Raw genomic sequence first — 20,399 nt, 5'->3', positions numbered from 1 at the left:
ACTTTTTCCAGTTGATTTGCTTTCTTCTAATAATTTTGTTGTTTTTCTTGGATTGTTTTTCTTTTCACATTTAGTTTTCCCTCAGTTTCTCTTATTTGATTTCAAAAGTCTCTTTTGAGTTCCTCTATGAATTCTTTTTGTGCAGGTAACCATTTGATGTTATACTCTGGGGTAGGACAGGCTTTTTTGTTTGCTTCAGCATCTCTTGTAGATGAACCCTGGTCTTCTCTATTGCCATAGTAACTATCTATAGTTGAATTCTTTTTTCTTTGCCTGCTCATTTAAAAAAAATTTTTAGCAACTTATTGTTTTAGCCACCTCTGGTGCTGTGGGGTGGGGAACGGTGCCTCTGACCTCCAGGACTCTGACCTGGACCCAACCTCTGCACACCTTTTCCCTCTCTGAACCACAGCTTGGGCCCCTCAACACACTGTTCTGGAAATGAGCTTATTCCCTGAGAACTTTCCAAAGACTTTTAACCTTCAGTTCTCCCTCTGGCTTGGAATCAAGACTAAGAACTCATTTCTCCTATTAAGGTGTTGACAGCTGTCCCACACCATTGTTTCTTCATTCACTGGACTTATAATGATTCCTTCTTGCACAGGACAGAGTCTCACCTGCACAGTTGAACCTGGGGACCCTTACCAGCAGGCTTGGTTAGCTCAGTCGCTAGACTCCCCACACTGTCATTCGCTGCCCAGCAGGTGAAAATTCCTGTGGCTGAGTGGAGGCTATCCCCTAACCCAGCTGCTCCTAGGGCTCTCCTCTTGGTTTTGTTTTTTTGAGGTTTTTGCAAGGCAAACAGGGTTAAGTGGCTTGCCCAAGGCCACACAGCTAGGTAATTATGAAGTGTCTGAGACCGGATTTGAACCCAGGTCCTCCTGACTCCAGGGCCGGTGCTTTATTCACTACATCTAGCCGCCTCTCCTCTTGTTGTTTTAAGGAGCTAGTTGAACAAACTATCAAGAGTTTTGTACCGGTACAAAAGCCAGCTGGGAAGGGTTCAGTGTGGCCAGAGCCACAGTGGAGACCAGACAGCCAGATGAACTGCAAGTAGGTCTGGGAACAGTGAACTTTCTGGCTCTCAAGGGAAGAATTGCCTTTTTCTGCAGACATTGAAGCCAGTAGTGTCCTTTTCAAATGAAACAAAAAGCTAGATGAAAGATTTTCCAGAGGATGACATCAAAGAGGGAGAGGGAGGTTCCTAGAAGTGGTGAAGTATGGGCCATTCTGTTAATTCAGTTAAGTCAAACCTGGAACTTATATATGAATTGTGTGAGTCTATGAACTCAGTCCAGTAAAGTGTTGTTTAGTCCTGGTGTCACTCGAGACCCCGTAGGTTGCTCCACATAAGGAATAACTGGAAACTCCTATATCCCCCCTGGGGATTTATTTGAGTGGCCCTATTAAGTTAACTCTCTGTGAATCAGCCCTCATGTCCCATTCGATTCATTATTAGAATGTTGAAACAATAGCAAAATGAGTCAGTTTTTCATCCTCTCAACAGTCTACAAACTGAAACTCTCCCTGACCACCTCTGATGGGGATTCCAGGTCAGATCTGAGTTGGTGTAGATTATTAAGCCCTGAGGGCCCTTCTAGCTCCAAAGCCCACCCAATCCATGGACTCTGGAGTTCCTCTCCCCATACACAGCAGGGAGACCACTCATCTATAAATAATACAAAATCAAACCTGGGAGGGACCTTAGGTAGTATATCATCACATCATGCTCTGTGAGGTCTCAAAAAGAAAGGCCCTTCCTTCAGAGCGGCATCAGGGAAGTCTTTAAAGAGAAGGTGGCATTTGAACCACCAAGGGTAGAAGTACCCGTTTCTCAAAGATAGATTTTTCTGACATGGGTCATAGGAGTTAGAGCAAGTAAGGACTTTGGAGAACTCATCCACCCCTCCTTATCTTGTAGAGTGGGAAACTGAGGAACAGGAAAAAGACAATGACTTTACTAAAGGCCCCACAACTGGCAGATCCTGGGTCTCCTGACTGCAGATCCAGTGATCTTTCTACCATTGCCAACTGTCTAGGAGAGATGAAAGACCATGATGAAGTTGGCAGTTATGTTAAATGTAGTTAGGGGTTTCTGTCCTCCAGGATGGTTTCTTGAGAAGAACCTGCTCTAGGAATTGAAAGCCCTGACTTAAGGGTTGGAGAGAAGCACCAAGCAGTCCAGACTGAGGCTGAGGAGAGAGCAGGGCTTGGTCCAGTCCCAGTCAGGGGCTCAGTGTCTCTGTCTGTAAATCCCTCATCCTGCTCATCTTGAGGGGTGGTTTTTCAGGAGCAGAGAAGAGAACTGAGGGGGAAATGCCCTGGAACCTTGATACCTGTGGTGGTTCTTGGAGCATTCCCATGATATACAGTATTGGAACTTATCAAATAAAGGTCCAGGGCAAAGGATCTTCCTAGACAGGATCACAGGCTCCTGTATAGAGATCTAGTGAGGACATGAAAGACTGTCTAAATCAGCCCCTCATTTCACAAAGGGTGAAACTGAAGCACCCATCCCACACAGGCTGTTTAGGCAGAATGGCCTAGTGGCTGGGGAAGCCTGGTTTAAAATTCTGTTTCAGTATCTTATCAAAGTTCTGGAGTCTTTGAGTCTGTTTTTTAAAAAGTAGTTCCATGAATGTATTTCCATTTTAGTTCCTGCTTTTAAAAACATTCTAAGAAGCTTCTCACACTGGGGAGACTGGTGGGAGGTTTCATCAGATGACCACAGGAGACCATGGCACCTGATAGGTGCCTCCTCTCTGATTCCAAGTAGAAGTGACTGTGCCTTCTCTACCTTGCTAATCTGTTTTCATCCTACTGCAGCATGGTGATCATCTCAGATCTTACCATTAATGAAGGCCATGAAGTGAACATCTTTACATGAAGTGGACATACCTTATAGTCAATGCCTGTAATAAAATAACTTGGCTAAAGAAACCACAGATGCAGCCCCCCCCCCCCCACCAGGGAAGCCTTCATGCAGAGCAACTCATTTCTCAAATGCTGCCTCTTTCATGAGGCTCCCTCTTTTGAACTTCCATAGGGTTTTGTTTACATCTTCTTCCTACCACTTGCACATCTTCGTTTGTCTCCTTGTTTACTTGGTTGTATGGTCCCCCCACCTATACTCTTCTAAATATGTAACTGAATAGTTCTGAAAGCTAACCGAAAGCGAAAAATTGTTCTACATAAAGATACCTATCCATCTGTCTTGAAGGCTTGTGGAGGATTGTATGAACCATGAAGCTAGACGCACCTGCACAGTATTTAAGTAACCCATTTTTCTAAAGAGTTCAGAAAGAGAATTTCTTGGACCCACACCCCTTGACCCTAACCCTAGAGAAAATAATGCTTACTTTTACCCTAGAGATCCCACCTGAAATGTACAATCATCTTAGCTACTTTCTTTGTTAGAAAAGGACATTACAAATGAGGTCATAAATTCACCTACAAATTGACTGGCAAAATCTGATGCCTTCTAGCTGGTGTCCCCTGTTTGAGGGGGGAAAACCCCAAACTTATTTTAAACTCTTCTTGGGGATCCTGAGGGTCATGGTTCATATTTGTTCTGCAGTAGACAGTTGCTAAATTTCATTGTGAGGGGAAGAATGAAGTTTTTAGTGAAATCCTTCTGATAGCAGACATGCTAAATTGCTATGTTTTGTATAATTTGCAAAAATAACAAGGTATAACTAGGCTAGGATGACACCCTAAAAATATATTAGGTTAAAGGAGATAGGAAGCACTCAGATTTTCAACCAGAAGTTGTATTCCATTTATATCAGAGAATGAGAAAAGTTAAGAAATGTAGGCCAAAAAAATAGACGAGGATAAAACTCACAGAGGTGAAGCCATTGTGGAGGACAGGGAAGGAAAAGGAGCTTTTATGTTATTATGAAAAGGAAAAAATTCTCAATTTTTTATTTGTTTCTCTTGGGTACTTTATTGATCATGATGGTGAGAGGATCTTACATTCAGGTTTGTTTGGTAGATTCATCTGGAGAATCAAACTTTTTTTTATTTAGTCTCCATATTTTCAGACCCTATGAAAAACACGATGAAAAATAATTGACTTTTTTTAAAAACAGAAATCAGTCATAGGTTCAATTTTAAAAAAAACAGACCAACTTTTTCACTACTCTATAGATTTGTAAGTTTTGCCCTGTATCTCTGCAGGTAGTTTGACATGAGCTGTAGTAGCACAATTCATCACCTTCACTAGATAACCTTCACTAGACTTGTATTCAGATCTTTTTCCATCTGACAGTTTCTACCAAAACTTGCTTTCCTTCTTCTGGCAGAACCTTCTAGATCTTAGTGTCTCCTCCATGTCATGGGAGGCTGTGCAAAAAAATCATCTTAGCATTGCTGAGCACATTCCTGTATTGATCCTGATTGACTGATCCATTTAGCAAAGACCTCTGTAATCTTTTCTAAATGTGAGGCTAAGTAGTTAGGAACCCAAGTAAGGTCTGACCCTTGCTTTCATGCAGAACAGCCCTGTGATGTCACATACATTTTGTCATCCTTCCCTTTTTTCCATTTGGATCTCTGATTTCATCTCTTAATGTTACTCCCAGGGTAAAAACTATCTCACCAATGTACATTAGCAAGTGGTTTGTAACTTAAGATATCGGTGGAAGGCCTTGGGCCTGCCTCTTCCTAATATCCCTGTTAGCCCTCTCTCTGGTCATCGTGCTACCCTTTGCTTCTTCTTTTGCACCATATTTTATAGATGAGGAAGCCAAGACCCAGAAAGTTTAGGTGACCTGTCCAGGAAGACAAAGGGTCATAAGTGACCTGAGCTGACACCAAGTCCAAGCCCAATGTTTTTCTGCTTTACTGTGCTTTCTCTCCATGTGTACCTATAGAAACTTGGACATAAGATGTCTTACTAAAAGGGAATGCAAGCCTGAGGAAAGACCTCTTTTTTATGGGTCTGTGAGAAAAGGGAGATGGTATGGTCAGAACTAGATTGTTCTTCAGCTTAGTCCAAGCTTGGCTGCATTCCCCTTGGGGTGGAAAGAACCAAGGGATGCTACTAGGATTAGCCAAGTTGGTATTAAGGTATCGGGTTTACTTTGGTCTGTGGAAGAGGGGTGGGGAGCAAGTAAGGAATGCCAAATATGCCTTATCTTCAGGAAAGGATCTCATTGAGCACCAAACATGGTGACTTTGGAAGGCCTGAGTTTGTGGGTCATTAGCTAAGGGTGTTTGAGGGAGTGTGGGAGGACATCCTTCAGGGTCTGGCTTTTCCTCTCATCTGTGAGCTTGCTATCGGGTTGGTCTTTGAAATCAGAAGGGAAGTATGTGTGAGAGCTGGCGCCCCAATTCGCATGGTTTGCTAACACTCTTCTGCTTACAGATGATGAAGGTCATGAACAAATCCAATGAGCATGTGCTGGCTGGAGGAGCCTGCTTCAACGAGAAGGCAGATTCCCACCTCGTGTGTGTCCAGAATGACGATGGCAACTACCAGACCCAGGCCATCAGCATTCACAACCAGCCACGAAAGGGTAAGGGGGCTGGGACCCTGGGACAGAACCCTGACTCTGCCCTGTGAGTGGGGCAGGGGCCTGGCAGCCTGGACACTGCCCTCAGAGAGCTGACAGAGGAAGATGTGACTTCAGAGCTTCAGCTCAACACACATTTATTAAGTACAAGACCTGAAAGACCAGTTAAGAAATGTCCTAGCCATTGCCTGCAGAGCCTTGCAGGCTGCCAGGGCACATGGTCAGTGGACCAAGGTCATAGAACTCCCACAGCATGAGAGGAGAGAGCCAAAGCACCCCACTTGTTTTGAGTGAGACAGGATCCCTTTAAGCTGGGAGGGCTAAGAAAGGCTTCATTATGTTATAGTGATAAGAGTAACCAGAAGTCCCATTTCTGCTGAGTTTGATTGCTCACAAAGCCCTTTCCTCACACCTCCTTCATGAGGAAAGTGGTGCCAGTATGATCCTGTCTTTGTTACAGATTTGTCTTTATTATACAGTTTAGAACATGGTGGATTCAAAACTCAGAGTGCTATGGGGTCACTAGTAGCCTGAGATAAATCAGGAGAGGCTTCCTGTAGCAGGTGATGTTTGAGTTGAACCTTCCAGAATGGGCAGAAGGTCAGCAACTAAATATAATGGAAGATGGGGGAGAGGGTTATTCTAGGGGTTCAGAAGAGTGAGATCAAAAGGCACTGAAATATGAGCATAGGACATGGGAGGCAGGGGAAGTGGTCTGTGTAAAGAGGCTGGTGAAGAGGGAGGCAGGAAAGCTCAGTTGTATATCCAGTGCTGGGAACATTGAATAAAATATCTGCTGGTTGATTGGTCCAGTAAACTGGCAGCTCTCTTTTAGACGGCCTTAGGGTTCAGGAAGTTTTTCCCTCCGACCAGAGGAGAAACTTGACAATGACCATTTCTGTAGCCCCTTAAAATATGACGTAGGCTTTTGCCAATCCCTTGACCTTCTGGGAGCATCAACAAACCCTCAAGTGCTCTGTCCTTTCCCCTGAGCTGTTTTGCCTGGCTCAGGAAACTCCCTCCTGGTGTTCTTGTACCATTGTCCTGGAGGAGGCTCAAATGGGGTCACCTTCCTACATTTTCCCAGAACTTGTTTGCCCACAGTATTCATTCCTTCACTTTGGGGTGATCTTTCAGTCCCTTAATGTATTAGGGAATGACGCTCATTGCATTTAAGACCAGTAATCTGTGAGGCAGCAGGTTGGGAGTCCAAACAAAGGATGGCAGCTGATTTTTAAAAGATCCTAAAAACTGTCCTCCTTTAAACAAACCCCCAAACTGGGAGAAGTAATACAGCTGGACCCTTGTCCAAAAGTACATTCGGGGTGCTCTTCCCACAGGAAGCACTCTTCTCTATCCAGAGTTGGATCATCTGGCCTCAAGTCATAGCATTGACTTCTACAAGCTCAGCCATAATGTGTGGGTGATTGTTACCTTCTTCTGAGTCAGTTTTCTCTTCTATAAAATGAAGTGTTTTGTTATGGACAGAGCCATGAGTTTGGAGTCAAATAACTTAACAGTCTGGTCTCTGCTACTTAATATCTGTGTCTTCATCTGTAAAATGAGGGACTTGTACTAGATAAACTCTAAGGGCCCTCCCAGCTCTAAATTTTGGAATCCTGTGATCCCTACCAGTCGTGATACACCTCACAAGATAGTCACAAAGAAGGAGCGGCTAGGTGGCGCAGTGGATAGGGCACCGGCCCTGGAGTCAGGAGTACCTGAGTTGAAATCCGGCCTTAGACACTTAATAATTACCTAGCTGTGTGGCCTTGGGCAAGCCACTTAACCCAATTGCCTTGCAAAAACCTAAAAAAAAAAAAACAAAACCCAGAAATCAATTCTATAATTGTAGAATGGGTCATGTCTCAGTGAAAAAGGGATTTTAGTGGACTCAAAATTGGATAAGAGTTAACAGTGTGGCATTGTCAAAACAGCTAACAAAAAGTTAGGCTTTCTTAATGGAAGCCTGGTAAGAATAAATTTACTGTATTTTTCCCATTTTGGGCCCTGGATTTAGGAAAACCATTGAAAAACTAGAACATGTGTATAAAAAAAGTGGTCTGGAGAGAAGATGCTTGAGGAAGGAAGGTAGGTCTCCTTGGGACTCCACAAGTGAACTAGGAGCCCAGGTTGGAAGTTACAGAGTCACACTGATGAGAGAGCATGAACCAGACCTGAATTGGAAAGACCTGGTTCAGATCTCCCCTCTGTGACCCTGGGCAAGTCACATTGCCCCCCTGAACTTCCACTTTCCCTTATGTAGATGAGAACATCATGATACTTTCCTCACAGGATTGAATACAATTAGAATCATAACTTTAGAGAAGAAGGAAGGGATGTTAGAAGCTGTCCAAGTCAACCTTCTTATTGTAAGGGTTGTATAATTTCCTCATGGTCAGCTAGGTACTACTAATGCACCTTGGATTAAACCTAGGTCCTTTAATACTACGTCAAGTTCCCTTTCCTCTGGGTCCCATGTCTCCCAGATAATGAATGTGAGTAAAGGACTACAGGAATGTGGGCAGAGAACTGGATTGGGGTGTGTGGGAGATTGGATTCAGATTCTCTTTATCTCCCCATTTCATTATAAAGTGAGGAGCCTGGACTTGTAGGTTCTCTAGGGTCTCTTCCTTCTTTCAGGCCCCTCATCCTAAGCCGTAGCTCCTTCATCTGTAAACTGGAGACAGTCATTATGCAGAATTCTCATTAGGAAAGCCTCTTGTCAGCTGTCCAGGATGCCTGCCTTGCGAAGGCTGTCTGTGGTTTCTCCTAACTTGGTGCTTCCTCTTGTTTTTCAGTCACTGGTGCCGGCTTTTTTGTCTTCAGTGGCGCTCTGAAGGCCTCCTCCGGATACCTTGCCAAGTCCAGCATCGTAGAAGGTAAAGAAGGAGCAGTGGGCCACATGTGTGCCCCCTTTCTTTACTCTGTCCATGGTATGGCTGCCCATCCCAAGGCCCATGGAGAGGCCATCTGACTGCTCTAGTGTTCTCAGTGGACATGAAGGAAGGTAGTCAACAAATTAGCAGCCAATTGGTGGTCCAAGATCCTTGTTCTCAGTCAGGCCTAACCAGCTAGGCACAAGAAGATGAGGGACACAGACTCCGTGTCCTTAGCATTGTTCTACAGGTCAGATGTTTCTGAGTATATGGAGAGAGCCGATCCTGGGGAGATCCTTTGGAGTCCTGAGCCCTCCACCCTGGGTGGGACTTATCAGAGCCTCTACTTCCTCCTCTTTTACATATGTACCAGCTGTGCCAGAGGACTTTTGTGTTAGTCAGAGACATTAAGAGTGGTGGCTTCTTGCCCCTTCCTTGTACAGGCCCCTCTAGCCATTTTGATCTGTGAGCCCAGATTAATCCTGCCCTCTACCTGTCCTAACTCTGCTGCCCCAGACCTTTCCCCAGAGTAGCTAGGACAAGCATGAGGCTGAAATACTGAACTGGGGAGACCTCTTCCCACTCTTAAATTACTTGCTTTTTGCCAGAAGATTTGATGAAGTTTAAAAATGTTTTGGGGGTGGTCGAGTTTCAGGTTTGAATGTATGACAAATTCACAGAAAGACTGGCTCTGACCCAGAAGTATTTAGGAGCAAAAAAGTTCATTTTTGTATTGCTGTGGTTAGCAGAAGCTAAGAGAGGGAGAGAGTGGCAGCAGCAAGAACAACAGCAGCTGCTAACAGGGAATAAGTAGTAAGGAAGGATACAGGGGCATGAGAGTGGATTTGGGAGATCACAATCCCCAAGAGCTGGCTGGCCTCCCAAAGAAGACCCTCTTCAACTAAGCAGAGGCAGAGCTTTTAAAGAGGCAGGAAGATGAAGTGATTAGGATATATACTGAGAAGGTGATAGCTCTGAGAACAGAGATGAGGTAATAAGGGATATGCAGATGAGGGGCTGGAGCACAAAGTCTTAAAATTCTTTCAGACTAGGGCAGGGATCCACTGTTTTGTTGGTAGGGCCTTATCTTGTCCCTGGGGGCAGGGTTTTACCAAGTCCTTGCCAGGGAAAGCAAGATACTTTACTAAAAAGTTCATTGACCTCATCATCATAGCTTGGGGTACAGTGTACAAGGCCAGCTCAGATGTTAACTATTAGACATGGTCAACTCAGAGGGAACGGATTAGTATAGAACACATTTCTCTGTCCATTATTTCCTCCAATACAGATTCATTTGAGTTTCAAAAGAAAGCAGCCAAGAACAGAGGACTCCAAAATTACTGAGTTCTCTTACTTTCAAGTTAAATTTTATTTTGTTCAATCAGCCAAAATTCACTTTCCCTCCTGTCCTCAAGACCCACCTACCACCCAGTTGAGAATGAAAGAAAAGCAAAAACCCTTGTTAAGAAATGTAGATAATAACCACAGAAATTCTGTAGTGATTTTGTCCAAAGAAACATGTCTCCTTCTGCACTGAGGTAGGTAGCATGTTTCACCATTAGACCTCTGGAATCATGATTCGTCATTCCTGTTGAGGTTCAGAACACAGGTCATTTCTCCAAAGAATTCAGACTGAAGCTTTCTCCAGGTTGAGTGAAGGCATTTATTTGGGGTGATCATGCTCCCTTGGAGAGGACTAGCCAGCAACTAAACTGTGGAGAAGGTGAGCTTTTAAAGGGGACAAAGATGTAGGAAGATGAGGTAATCAGGTACATGCATATGAGGGAGCAGTAATTCAGAGAGCAAAGATGACCTAATGCTATACCCGGGAGGGAATATAGCTCAGAAACTTTATCCTTTCAGGCTAGGCCAGGAATTTATTGTCTTGTTGATGTGGACTTGTCTTATGCCAGGAGGCAGAACTTTACTGAGTCCTTGCAAAGGGGCAAGGTCCTTTACAGAGATTCTGTGACTTCATCAGTTACCTGATGAGAATACCTAATTATTCCAAGAAATGTCTTTCAAGAACATTCTTTATCATATTGTCACGTATAAATTCTCCTTGTTCTGCTCACTTCACTCTGATCAGTTCATATAAGTCTTCCCAAGTCCTCTGAAAACCCATCCTCATATTTTATAACATAAAAAGTATTCCATCACATTTATACTCTATAACTTCAGCCATTTGCAAATTGATGTGCACTCCCTTCACAACCCAATTCTTCGGGTTTTTTTAGTTATTTTTTTTTGCAAGGCAATGGGGTGAAGTGACTTGCCCATGGTTACATAGCTAGGTAATTATTATGTGTCTAAGGTCAAATTTGAACTCAGGTCCTCTTGACTCCAGGGCTGGTGCTCTATCCACTGTGCCACCTAGCTGCCCCCACAGTCCAATTCTTTACTAAAAAGAACTGCTAAAAATGTTAGATGTAGGGGCGGCTAGGTGGCACAGTGGATAAAGCACCAGCCCTGGAGTCAGGAGTACCTGGGTTCAAATCCGGTCTCAGACACTTAATAATTACTTAGCTGTGTGGCCTTGGGTAAGCCACTTCACCCCATTGCCTAACAAAAAAACCTAAAAAAAGTTAGATGTACAAAGAATGCTTGGAAGTCTTCTTTCTCATTAAGGGTCCATTTTTTTCCCCTCTAGAATTGATTATGCTATTTGGCTGGTTATTCTTGGCAGCAAACCCATTCCTTTGCTTTCTTTTGCTTAGATCCAGTCCCTTCCTTAATCTACTCTCTCTTCCTTTTTTTCTTTTCTTCTTTTTTTCTGTATTTAGTGATATGTATTTCTGTACCCAATTCTGTGTGTGTGTGTGTGTGTGTGTGTGTGTGTGTGTGTGTGTGTGTGTGTGTGTTCTTTCCTCCTTTGACCAGTTTGACTGGAAGTGAAGTTCAAGTGTCACCCTGTCCTTTCACCCTTCTTTATCTGTACGAACTTGTACTTGTCTCTCACAGTTAGGTGAGAGATTTCTCCTTTGCCTGTCCCTCTCTATTTACCTACCTGCCTCCCTAATGTCTTCCTCTTCCACTCCTTTATATTCTTCTTTTAAAATTCTCAATATCAAGCAGAACTATTGTCAAACCTCTGTCTAATTAGACTCCTTCTTTGACCCCTGATGTGATGGGGATAATATAATGTCTCCTTCTATTAGAATGTAAACTGTTTATTCTTAGTTCCCTGTGCTTATTTACTCATGTTGACTTTTTTGTGCTTCTCTTGAATCACTTTATAATATATCAGATTTTCTACTCAGCTCTAATCCTTTCATCAAGAATTCTTGGAAGTCCTCTCACTTATTAAGGATTCATTTTTTTTCCCTCTCAGAATGGGCAGCAAGCCTATTCCTTTGCCTTCTGGAACATTGTATTCCAACCTTTCTTCTGCCCTATAGTTATTGATACTAAATCTTGTGTGAGCCTGCCCATGTTTCCTTGGTACTTTAATTCTTTCTTTCTGGATGTTTGCTGTACTTTTTCTTTGACTTGAAAGTTCTGAGTTTTGGCTGCTGTGTTTCTGGGAGTTTTCATTTAGAAATTTCTTCCATGAGATGACTGGGGATTCTTTTTATTTCCACTTTGGAGAATTTCCTTTTATGAGAAGGATGATATCTGACTCTTTTCTATCTGTCTGTTTCTTTTTGGCCATTATTTATATTATTTGTCCAAAAAATTTTAAGTTATCTCTTCTTGCTTTTGTTTTCCAGGTGAGTTGTTTTTGCTGTGAGACATTTTAATTTTTTGTGGGGGGGATATTGTCTTTTGAACTTATTTTAATATTTCTTTTTGTTTCATAGAGTCATTGGCTTCTGTTTGGTACACTAATATTCAGGGAGTTTTATTGCTGGCCAAGGTTTTATATACTTCTTATAACAAGCTATTAATTCCATTTTCAATTCTTTCTTCCATATCTCTCATTTATTTTCCAATTTTCTTATATCACCCTTATTGCACTGCTAAAAACATTTTTAACAGCTTTTCAAAAAACTCTTGTTTCAAAAAAAACAACTCTTGTTTCACCCCTTCTAGGAATTCCCATTGAATTTGTGCCCAAGCTGTGCTTAGAGTCATTTTCTTTCTCTGAGTTTCTATTCTTAAATATCCCTGTCATGATAACATTTTATAGTGGAATTCTTTATTTGTTCATTTTTCCATCCTATTTCTTGACTTTAGACTTTATATTTAAGGCAAGGATTTACACATTCCTGGAGAGAGTGTCTGGACTGGTCCTGCTGCTACTTTCTTGGGAGTGTTGAATGTCGTGTTATTTTAAGATCTATGGGATAGTTCAAGCTAGGGACCTGCAAAGCTTTCATTGCTTCTAATGAGGTCTGATCCAGGGCAAAGTCTGACCGCTGCCCCCTTGGTCTGAGCTCTGCAAGTTCCTGTCCTAAGTTTGGGTCTGAACCATGTGTCTGTGGGCCTTACCGGTTGGAAATCCTCATAGACTGCTGCTGTGCTTGGCAGCTGTCAACCATCTGGAGAGCTCTGTTGGCAAGAATGGCAGAGTCACAGGTTTCCCTTTGACCTGGGATCCTTGTACTAATGATTTCTTGCTACATCTCAGATTGATCTGGACAAAACAATTGAGACCCTGCCTTGCTCATGAGTGGTGGCAACACCATGCCACCATTGTTTGCTTTTGAACTTGTTTCTTGTTGTGGACCTAGCCTAGAAAAGGCAACTGCTTCTTACCCTGCAGTACCACCCCTAGGCAGTTCATCTTGGCTCTGTGATCCAGATCAGGGTAGTGAGTGACAGAGCTGCCAGTTGATGCCAGTTCTTGCACCTGACAGAAGTATAGGGTCCTCTGTCCTGGATTTTGCTTCTCTTTGCACTGGACCCAGAAAAAGTTTTTTGCTTAAGGCTTTGAATGTTTTTTATTTTATTTTTTTTTTATCTTTTACAAAGGACTGTTTACTTCAGAGGTATAGCAAGTTCAAACCCTCCCATACACCTGAGGGTCATCATGACCACCCTTCCTTCCTTCCTTCCTCCTTATATTCTGGGATGTGGTTCCCTGTGAGGCTGGTTGTAAGCCTGGAATCTCAGGGCTGCAAGGCCCCCATGGCTCAAGCTTCCAGGTCAGAGAGACCTTCCTGCTCAGAAAAGATCAGTGAAAAAGACCCAAACCCTAAGGTCTTTTCAAGGACACCTGACTCTGTGGGAAGGGGAAAGACAAAGTGGCTGTTAGACTTTCCCTTTTACTGGGTGGTGTCCCTGCTCTGGACATTACTGAAAAATAATGTTGACACATTAACTCTTCGGGAGGTTTTCTGATGTAGGCCTTCTTTATTAGGTGACAAATGAACTCATCTCATACACCAACACCATTTTGATTCCTTCTTGGACAGTATGAGAAGAAAACTCCTTCCCGTGCTTTAAAGTCCATATTATAAGCTCCATCTTCCCCAATATCCCCAGATGGTGGTGACCTTTTTTCCCCTTCAGGCCTTGCGTAGCACTTAGTTTGTGCCTGCCATCTCTTCAATTTTCATTCTAATTATTTCTGTTTGAAGTCCTTCTACTAGACTGTAAGCTGGAGGAGGCCAGGAATCATAGCTTCCTTATTAATTCAGCAAAAAGTTTCTTAAGTATCTACTTTGTTCAGAGCTCTGGGCAAGTTTGTGTTGGACATACAATATTAAGTCCAGCCATTCTGTTTGACTTTGTGGGTGTCATGGTCCAATAGTGGGCCAAACCCAAGCACAGATGCTGTATTGCAAAATATTCCTTGGGAGATGCATTAGAGTACTTTAGAATAAAATTCAGAAAATTCATGTCTACCAGAGACCTTAGAGGAAGGTTTCATGTGTGGTGGGATGTTAAAGGCTGAATGACACCTTTGTGAGAGAAGTGGGCAGGTGTGGCTGTGTTTGGACAATGGTGGAGTCTAGTTTCATCAGTGAGCAGAGTCCCCTACGGTGAGGCTGGGGCAGCTTGATGTAGGATCAGAGGGCCTGAGATCAGCAGCCACTTGGTAGTTGCCAAGCCTCATGTCTCTGGTGAGACCTTATCAAGGTGAAGCTGCCCAGGTAGCTGAGGGCACCCAAGTTACCTCCTCATCTTTTCAGCTGAGAGAGAGGCCCAAAGGACAGGGAAAGGCTTTTTCATTGTATTCAAATGTTACCTGGGACCTCTCACCTGTGTCTCTCTGATCTATTCAGACTTAGTAAGGAAGAAGCTCCTAACAGGCAGCATTGACTCAGAACTGAATGGGTGTGGGAGGACGGTAGTCATCCACCAGGCAATTATTGTCACCTATCATGCTAGGGGACTTTGCCAAGCACTGAATGTACAAAGAAAACCCCAAAACTAAATATGAGCCCCCCCCAAAAAAAAAACCCCAAACTAGTTTTGTGCAAGTCCTGCTGACAAGAGACTGAGATAATCATGGGATGACAATACCTACAGGTACAGTGTTTACCCAGAGAGGAAAGAGCCCCAAGGTATTGGAAGAGAGAGGACAAATTGGAAAAGACCTTAGACAAGGTGAGGAGGAGCTGAGTCCTGAAGCAAGAAGAGATGAGAGGGAAGCCTGTGTAGATATATGGGGCTTAGACTGGAACATCCCTTCAAGGAATAGCAAGGGTGTGTGTGGGGGGCAGGGGGAGTAGAGTATAAGAGTATCAGAGGGAGCATCAATGTGTTTGTTGGAATCAGGCCCTGAACACCCTGAGAATAGAATTAGTGTGCAATAGGGGCTGCAGGTCATCTAGATCCAAATTGGGTGATAAATTTGTATGAAACAAAGAGGAGGAGAGGTGGCTGAGTGGAGGTGAGAAGGAAGAGCTTGGAAGAGGTTCCGAGGAACAAGAAAGAATCCAACCCCATCACCATGACCAGTGGGAAGAGTAGGGGAAGTATAGGAGAAAGTCCAAGCTGAATGGAAAGAGTGGCCAAAGATGCACATCTTCAGGAGGAAGCCAGGTCTTGTTAAAAGCTTGAAGGGAGAAGATGTAAAGAAAGGGAAAAATTTAGGCTAAGAGAGTTTGTTAATCATGGGGCCAGCGTGGTAGAGGGCAAGGGGCAGGCAGATCTGGAGTGGAATGCTGAGGTGGCATTGCATTGAGATGGATGACCATAAGGGAGCTCCTAAATGAATTGGAGGAGTGGGGTTTGTATATTGGCAGCCAGGGTTTAGGATCATTGAGATGAGGAGAGTATCAGGGTGGCTACATGCTAGCAGATGATAGTGTATAGTTGGAGAGAATGTGCAAGGCCTCCTTCCTGGGGCAGGTGGGAAAGTGCATTCTGGGGAGGCTCTAGAAGCAGTTAGATGCAAGGGAATGATTGATAGCTCAGAATCCGAGACCCTGGTTCAAATCCCAACCTGGGTCCATCCTCTGTGACCTTGGGCAAATTTCCCTAGTCTGTTTCCTCTTTGGAAGGGAATTGGTCAAAGCTTGCATCCTTTCTCTCCCACTCCCTTCTGTAGGGAGGTGGAGAGGGGTGGGGGAAGGTTGAACTAGTTTAAAAATTAATAATCTTAAAAGCTATGAAATCAATATAATTTGTTAAATTCAGCAGACATGTATTCATTACCTGCTGAACCAAGAGAGCATGGTGTTTGAAACCAGGGAAGGTCCCTTCGAGAGCTCTCTGGCGATAAGGGCAAAGTGTGGGGCTCGGGCTCAGAGGCTGCTGGCAAGTTTTCCCTTTGAGCCCCTCTGGGTCCATTCTGTTTTCTTGATGCCCCTAAGTTCCTCAGCTACAAAATGGACAAAATGATCTCTTTCTCATGTGGTGAACATCAAGTGACGGTGGTAGCATATGTAAGGCACTTCCCAGACTCTAAAGCATCATGGGATGCTGGTTGTTATGAGGTGGCATGTTTGCCTTTAGGAAGCTAGCAAGTTGGCCAGTGGAAAGATTCACCAAGCCAGGCTAATGCAAGATAGGACATGATCACGCTTCACATGAGACCCTTGAAGCAGGGCTCTAGGAGACCCTGCAGGCAGGAAGTCACCTTGACATTGGCCTTTGAAAGGCAAATAGGAATTCATGGAGGGTGAAATAGTCTAGACATGGGCCACAGCGCAAGGAATGCCACAGATGCAGAGAAAAAGAAGATGGATGAACCTTGGGTGGAAGAGAACCAGGGGAAGGCATCTGGGCAAGGAGGGTGGGAGCTCCATTTAATCTCTCTATGCTTCCATTTCCTTATTGGAAAAATGATACGATGATGACACTAATCTAGTGGTTCTAGTACTCTGGGCGCTTCCTGCTCCCTAGAATTACATTAGGAAAAGCAGAATCTGTCACTTAGAAGGGATTCCCTGTTAGCGAAGATGCTCAGGAGGAGGCTGGACCTCCCTTGGAAAGGTTGTCAAAGGGGCATCATCTCCAGTTTGTAGTCAGAGAGGGGTCTTCTGAGGGCCCTTTCCACTCTTCTTCATTCCTTTGTTCTAATATTTCCTAAGCTTGTGCTGCTCCGGCTTTTCTCTTGCAGATGGAGTCATGGTCCAAATAACAGCTGAAAACATGGACTCCTTGAGGCAAGCGTTGCGAGAGATGAAGGACTTCACCATCACCTGCGGGAAGGTGGATGCCGAGGACCCTCAGGAGCACATCCACATTCAGTGGGTGGATGATGACAAGAACTTCAACAAAGGGTAAGTGGCACCACTGCCCCCAGATGGTGCCCCCAGGGGTCCTGCTGCAGCTGGCAGGATGCCCAAGGGAACCTTCTGCTCCCAGTTCCTGGAGGCTGCAGGCTTTGTGGGGGGAGGGCTTGTGGTGCAGACTCCCCTGGAAACCTTGTGGCCTCCACACCCCTGGGACAGACGGCACAGTCGCCTCTCAGGTTAGCTAGTCTCCTACACTGGCTGGTGTCTTTTCTGCCCTTGCATACTTGGCCATCCTCACATCCACATGGATCAGTCTTATCCAGGGAAGAGAAACCTAAGCTTTCCGCCATAATGATGGTTGCTGCCTGTTTGCTACTTCCTGAGGTTCCCCTTGTAAAGAGGAAGATGAGCAGGGGAATGGCCTGAGACCACGTCTGGGTGTGGGCCATCCCATGACCTGCCCCCTCCCTTCTGTCTCTGCAGAGTGAGTGTGCTCTGTCCCTTCTGAGCTGCGCTGAGGGTAGGGAGGTGCTGAGGCCAGGAACAGGCCGACCCTCAGCTTCCTGCACAGCCCATGGGGCTGCGAGATTCACGAGCCACCACAGCTGGGGCCTCTCCTCAGAGCACCCCAAGAGAAGCTTGCCCTTGGCTGCCTGCTACTGGGGGGCCTCCTTTTCAGTTCCTCTTACAAATAGCTGGTGTTTCTTTGTTTTTTATGAGGCAGTGGGCTTAAGTGACTTGCCCAAGATCACACGGCTAGGTAATTAAGAAGTGTCTGAGCCTGGATTTGAACTCAGGTCCTCCTGACTCCTGAGCTGGTGCTCTATCCACTGCACCACCTAGCTGCCCCTAGCCAATGGCATTTTGTGCCTCCAGTAGGACAGCTCCCCTTCGCTCAGTCTGTCCTTCCCTGCCCCTCCCCCTCTTTGTCTCTCTCTCACACACATGTATCCCACAGACACACATGCCACATGCATCACACATATCCCTCACATACCTCAGCACACACACAGACATCCTTCACATATCACAGCACGCGCGCACACACACACACACACACACACACACACACACCACATACACCACATACATCCTACACCCCCGTATGTATCAGAAACATCCCCGTTCTTTACAGGGTAGTGTGTCAGAGTGGAGACCAGTCTGGGTTTGGAGCCAGGTTTGAATCTTGGTCCAGGTCACTCCTGGGTGAGCTCCTCCCAGTCTCAGGAGGTGGGGGGCCAGGTGGTACCTCACACAGAGAAGCTGCTTCTGTCAGTATTGAATGCAGTTGTGATGGGGGCATTCTTCTGCCCACTCCTTAGAGGTGAGTCACCCCTAAAATGCTGGAGGCATGAGAGGAAGAGGAGGTGTAGTGGTGGCCGTGGCAGAGTCTGGAAGTTAGGCTTGATTGGTTCTAATTGGAGCACTTGGACCGGGCAGTGCAGGCGTCTCCAGCAGATGTTCCTGTCTGACATTGGGGGGAGCTTTGACCAGGGTCTGGCCTGTCATGGGTGAACTTGGAGAAGGGCAATGGAGGGACACGGTGTGTGGGACTTACTTTCTTCTGTGCAGTGTTGGATTCTGGGAAAACCTAGGAAGATAGCAAGACTTAAGGGTTTAAGTCAGCTGAGAGGGGCCTTCAGTCTTTGTTCCCATCTAAAGATCATAGAAACAAGATTGAAGACTGGAAGAGACTTGGGGTGCCAGTACAAACCCCACATTTTTCTTGTGTAAAGGATCACTGAATCTCTGGTCACAGGCAGGATTTGAATCCTGGTCCTCTGATGCACCGCTGTTTCTCTGGCAGATCTGGAGCTTGCCACTGAGGTCACTGATAAGACTCCCACACCTTGTGACTTTTCAGTGTCCTCATGATCTCTACTGTGGGGCTCTACTACTTTCTAAAAGAAGGGTTGTGGGTTGTTACTGCAGTTGTGTTCACATAATCCACTCCTGGTCATTCTCTCAGACACAAGCAATACTGAAGAATGGCTGAAGTCTCAGACCTAGACATCGAAGACCCTGGAATACTGGTGAAGTTTTCACTCTTGATGCTAACTGAAGGATCAACCAAGCAAGAAGCAATTGGGAAGCAAAAATACCTCTTTGATGAATGAGACGGTGTCCTGAAATGTGGGTTTAGAGTTCTGGACCACTGCCCAAACGTCAAAGATCCCTCACATGGACTGGCCAGGACATATTTTCCCAGAATCTCACAAATCAAATGAAAAATACTTTAAAGACAGAACAGGGAGAAAAGTGCCCACCCTCCTCCAGCGGGCTGTTATCGGAGCCATGCATGAAGCTCTCTTGTCTCTGGGGTGGTCTGTTCACTAGCAAGGTGAACGTGAGATGCTCGGGGCCAAGTTGTGTCTCTAACATTGTCTCTGACCAGACTGTGACTTGGAAGTCAAATAGGCAAAGGAGACAGAGAGCAGGAGAGCAACTTTTAAGGAGACGTGCTCACTGGAGACCCAGGACCTGGGGAGAGAAACGTGGGGAAGAAAGAGCCTTTGGACCAAGGTCAAAAGAGGCAAAAACTGAAGCAGTATGTGCTCAGTAGAGCAGAGACCACTGGGACAGAAGGAACAAACCCACTCACATTCTTCCTGCCAAACATGGGGAGTGGTCTTAGGGAAACTTCCATTGGCTAGGCATCATCTTGGCTATTGTCTTTGGTGAAACTCAAACAACGGAGTTTTTGGTACAAACTAGAGATAGAAAGGAATCCCTGGAGCTCAGTCAGGAGAATGACATGGTCACCATGACTGTCCTGGCAGCAATGTGAAGAGACGGTTAGAGAGGGAAGAGGCCTGGCTCAGGAAGCCAAGGTGGAGGTCTCGATTAGGAGGGGGACAGGTAAGTGAGAGCTCCAGACAGAAGCAGCAGGTAGCTGATTGTTGATTGGTGGGGTGGGGTGGGGAGTCGGGGGTGGGGGGTGAGAGTACAGAGGCCCAGCTGCCTCCTGCAGAGTCAGCCTTGGGAATCTGCCAGAAGCTAGCGGCCCTCCCCCCAAAAAGGGGGGGTGAAAAATGGGGTTTTCTGTCCTGCTGCCCTGAGGCATTGCCCCCAGATCATAGAGAGCTCCTTGTGAAGGGTCTGCCGTTCCTGCCTGGGACACCCTGTCTTCATGGGGGTGGGGGGGCTGGGCTCCAGAGGAGCAGGCGCGGAGCTCAGATGACCCTGGGGGAGGGGGCAAACTCTCTCCCTTTAACTTAATGTTGCTTTTGTTTCTTCTTCTCGGTCCCCTTTTAGTGTGGTCAGCCCTATCGATGGTAAATCCATGGAGTCCATAACAAGTGTGAAAATATTCCACGGCTCAGAGTATAAAGCAAATGGAAAAGTCATTAGATGGACAGAGGTGAGTTGGGTGATTTTTTAACTCACTTTGGGCTCAGTCTCTTTAGTAAATTCTGAAAAGAATCCAGGAA

The 20,399-nt window shown here is 45.1% G+C and overlaps 1 protein-coding gene across 6 annotated transcripts in view; it reads left to right on the top strand.

Annotated features, from left to right (window-relative positions):
• Nucleotides 1-20,399, top strand: part of ZFYVE9 (zinc finger FYVE-type containing 9) — a 200,040-nt gene that overhangs the window by 167,885 nt on the left and 11,756 nt on the right. For 5 of the 6 annotated variants that reach the window (XM_074221445.1, XM_074221441.1, XM_074221443.1 and 2 more), the window contains 4 exons: nucleotides 5,369-5,519; nucleotides 8,318-8,398; nucleotides 16,851-17,013; nucleotides 20,224-20,329. In XM_074221445.1, coding sequence (XP_074077546.1) covers nucleotides 5,369-5,519; nucleotides 8,318-8,398; nucleotides 16,851-17,013; nucleotides 20,224-20,329 — 501 coding nt within the window. Of the gene's footprint in view, nucleotides 1-5,368; nucleotides 5,520-8,317; nucleotides 8,399-16,850; nucleotides 17,014-18,937; nucleotides 19,857-20,223; nucleotides 20,330-20,399 lie in introns of those variants that run through there. The other variant, XM_074221446.1, reaches the window with a different exon arrangement.

Source organism: Macrotis lagotis, chromosome 2 (assembly GCF_037893015.1).
Source record: "Macrotis lagotis isolate mMagLag1 chromosome 2, bilby.v1.9.chrom.fasta, whole genome shotgun sequence".
Classification (NCBI taxonomy): Eukaryota; Metazoa; Chordata; class Mammalia; order Peramelemorphia; family Peramelidae; genus Macrotis; species Macrotis lagotis.
This window is presented reverse-complemented; position numbering and strand designations above follow the sequence as displayed.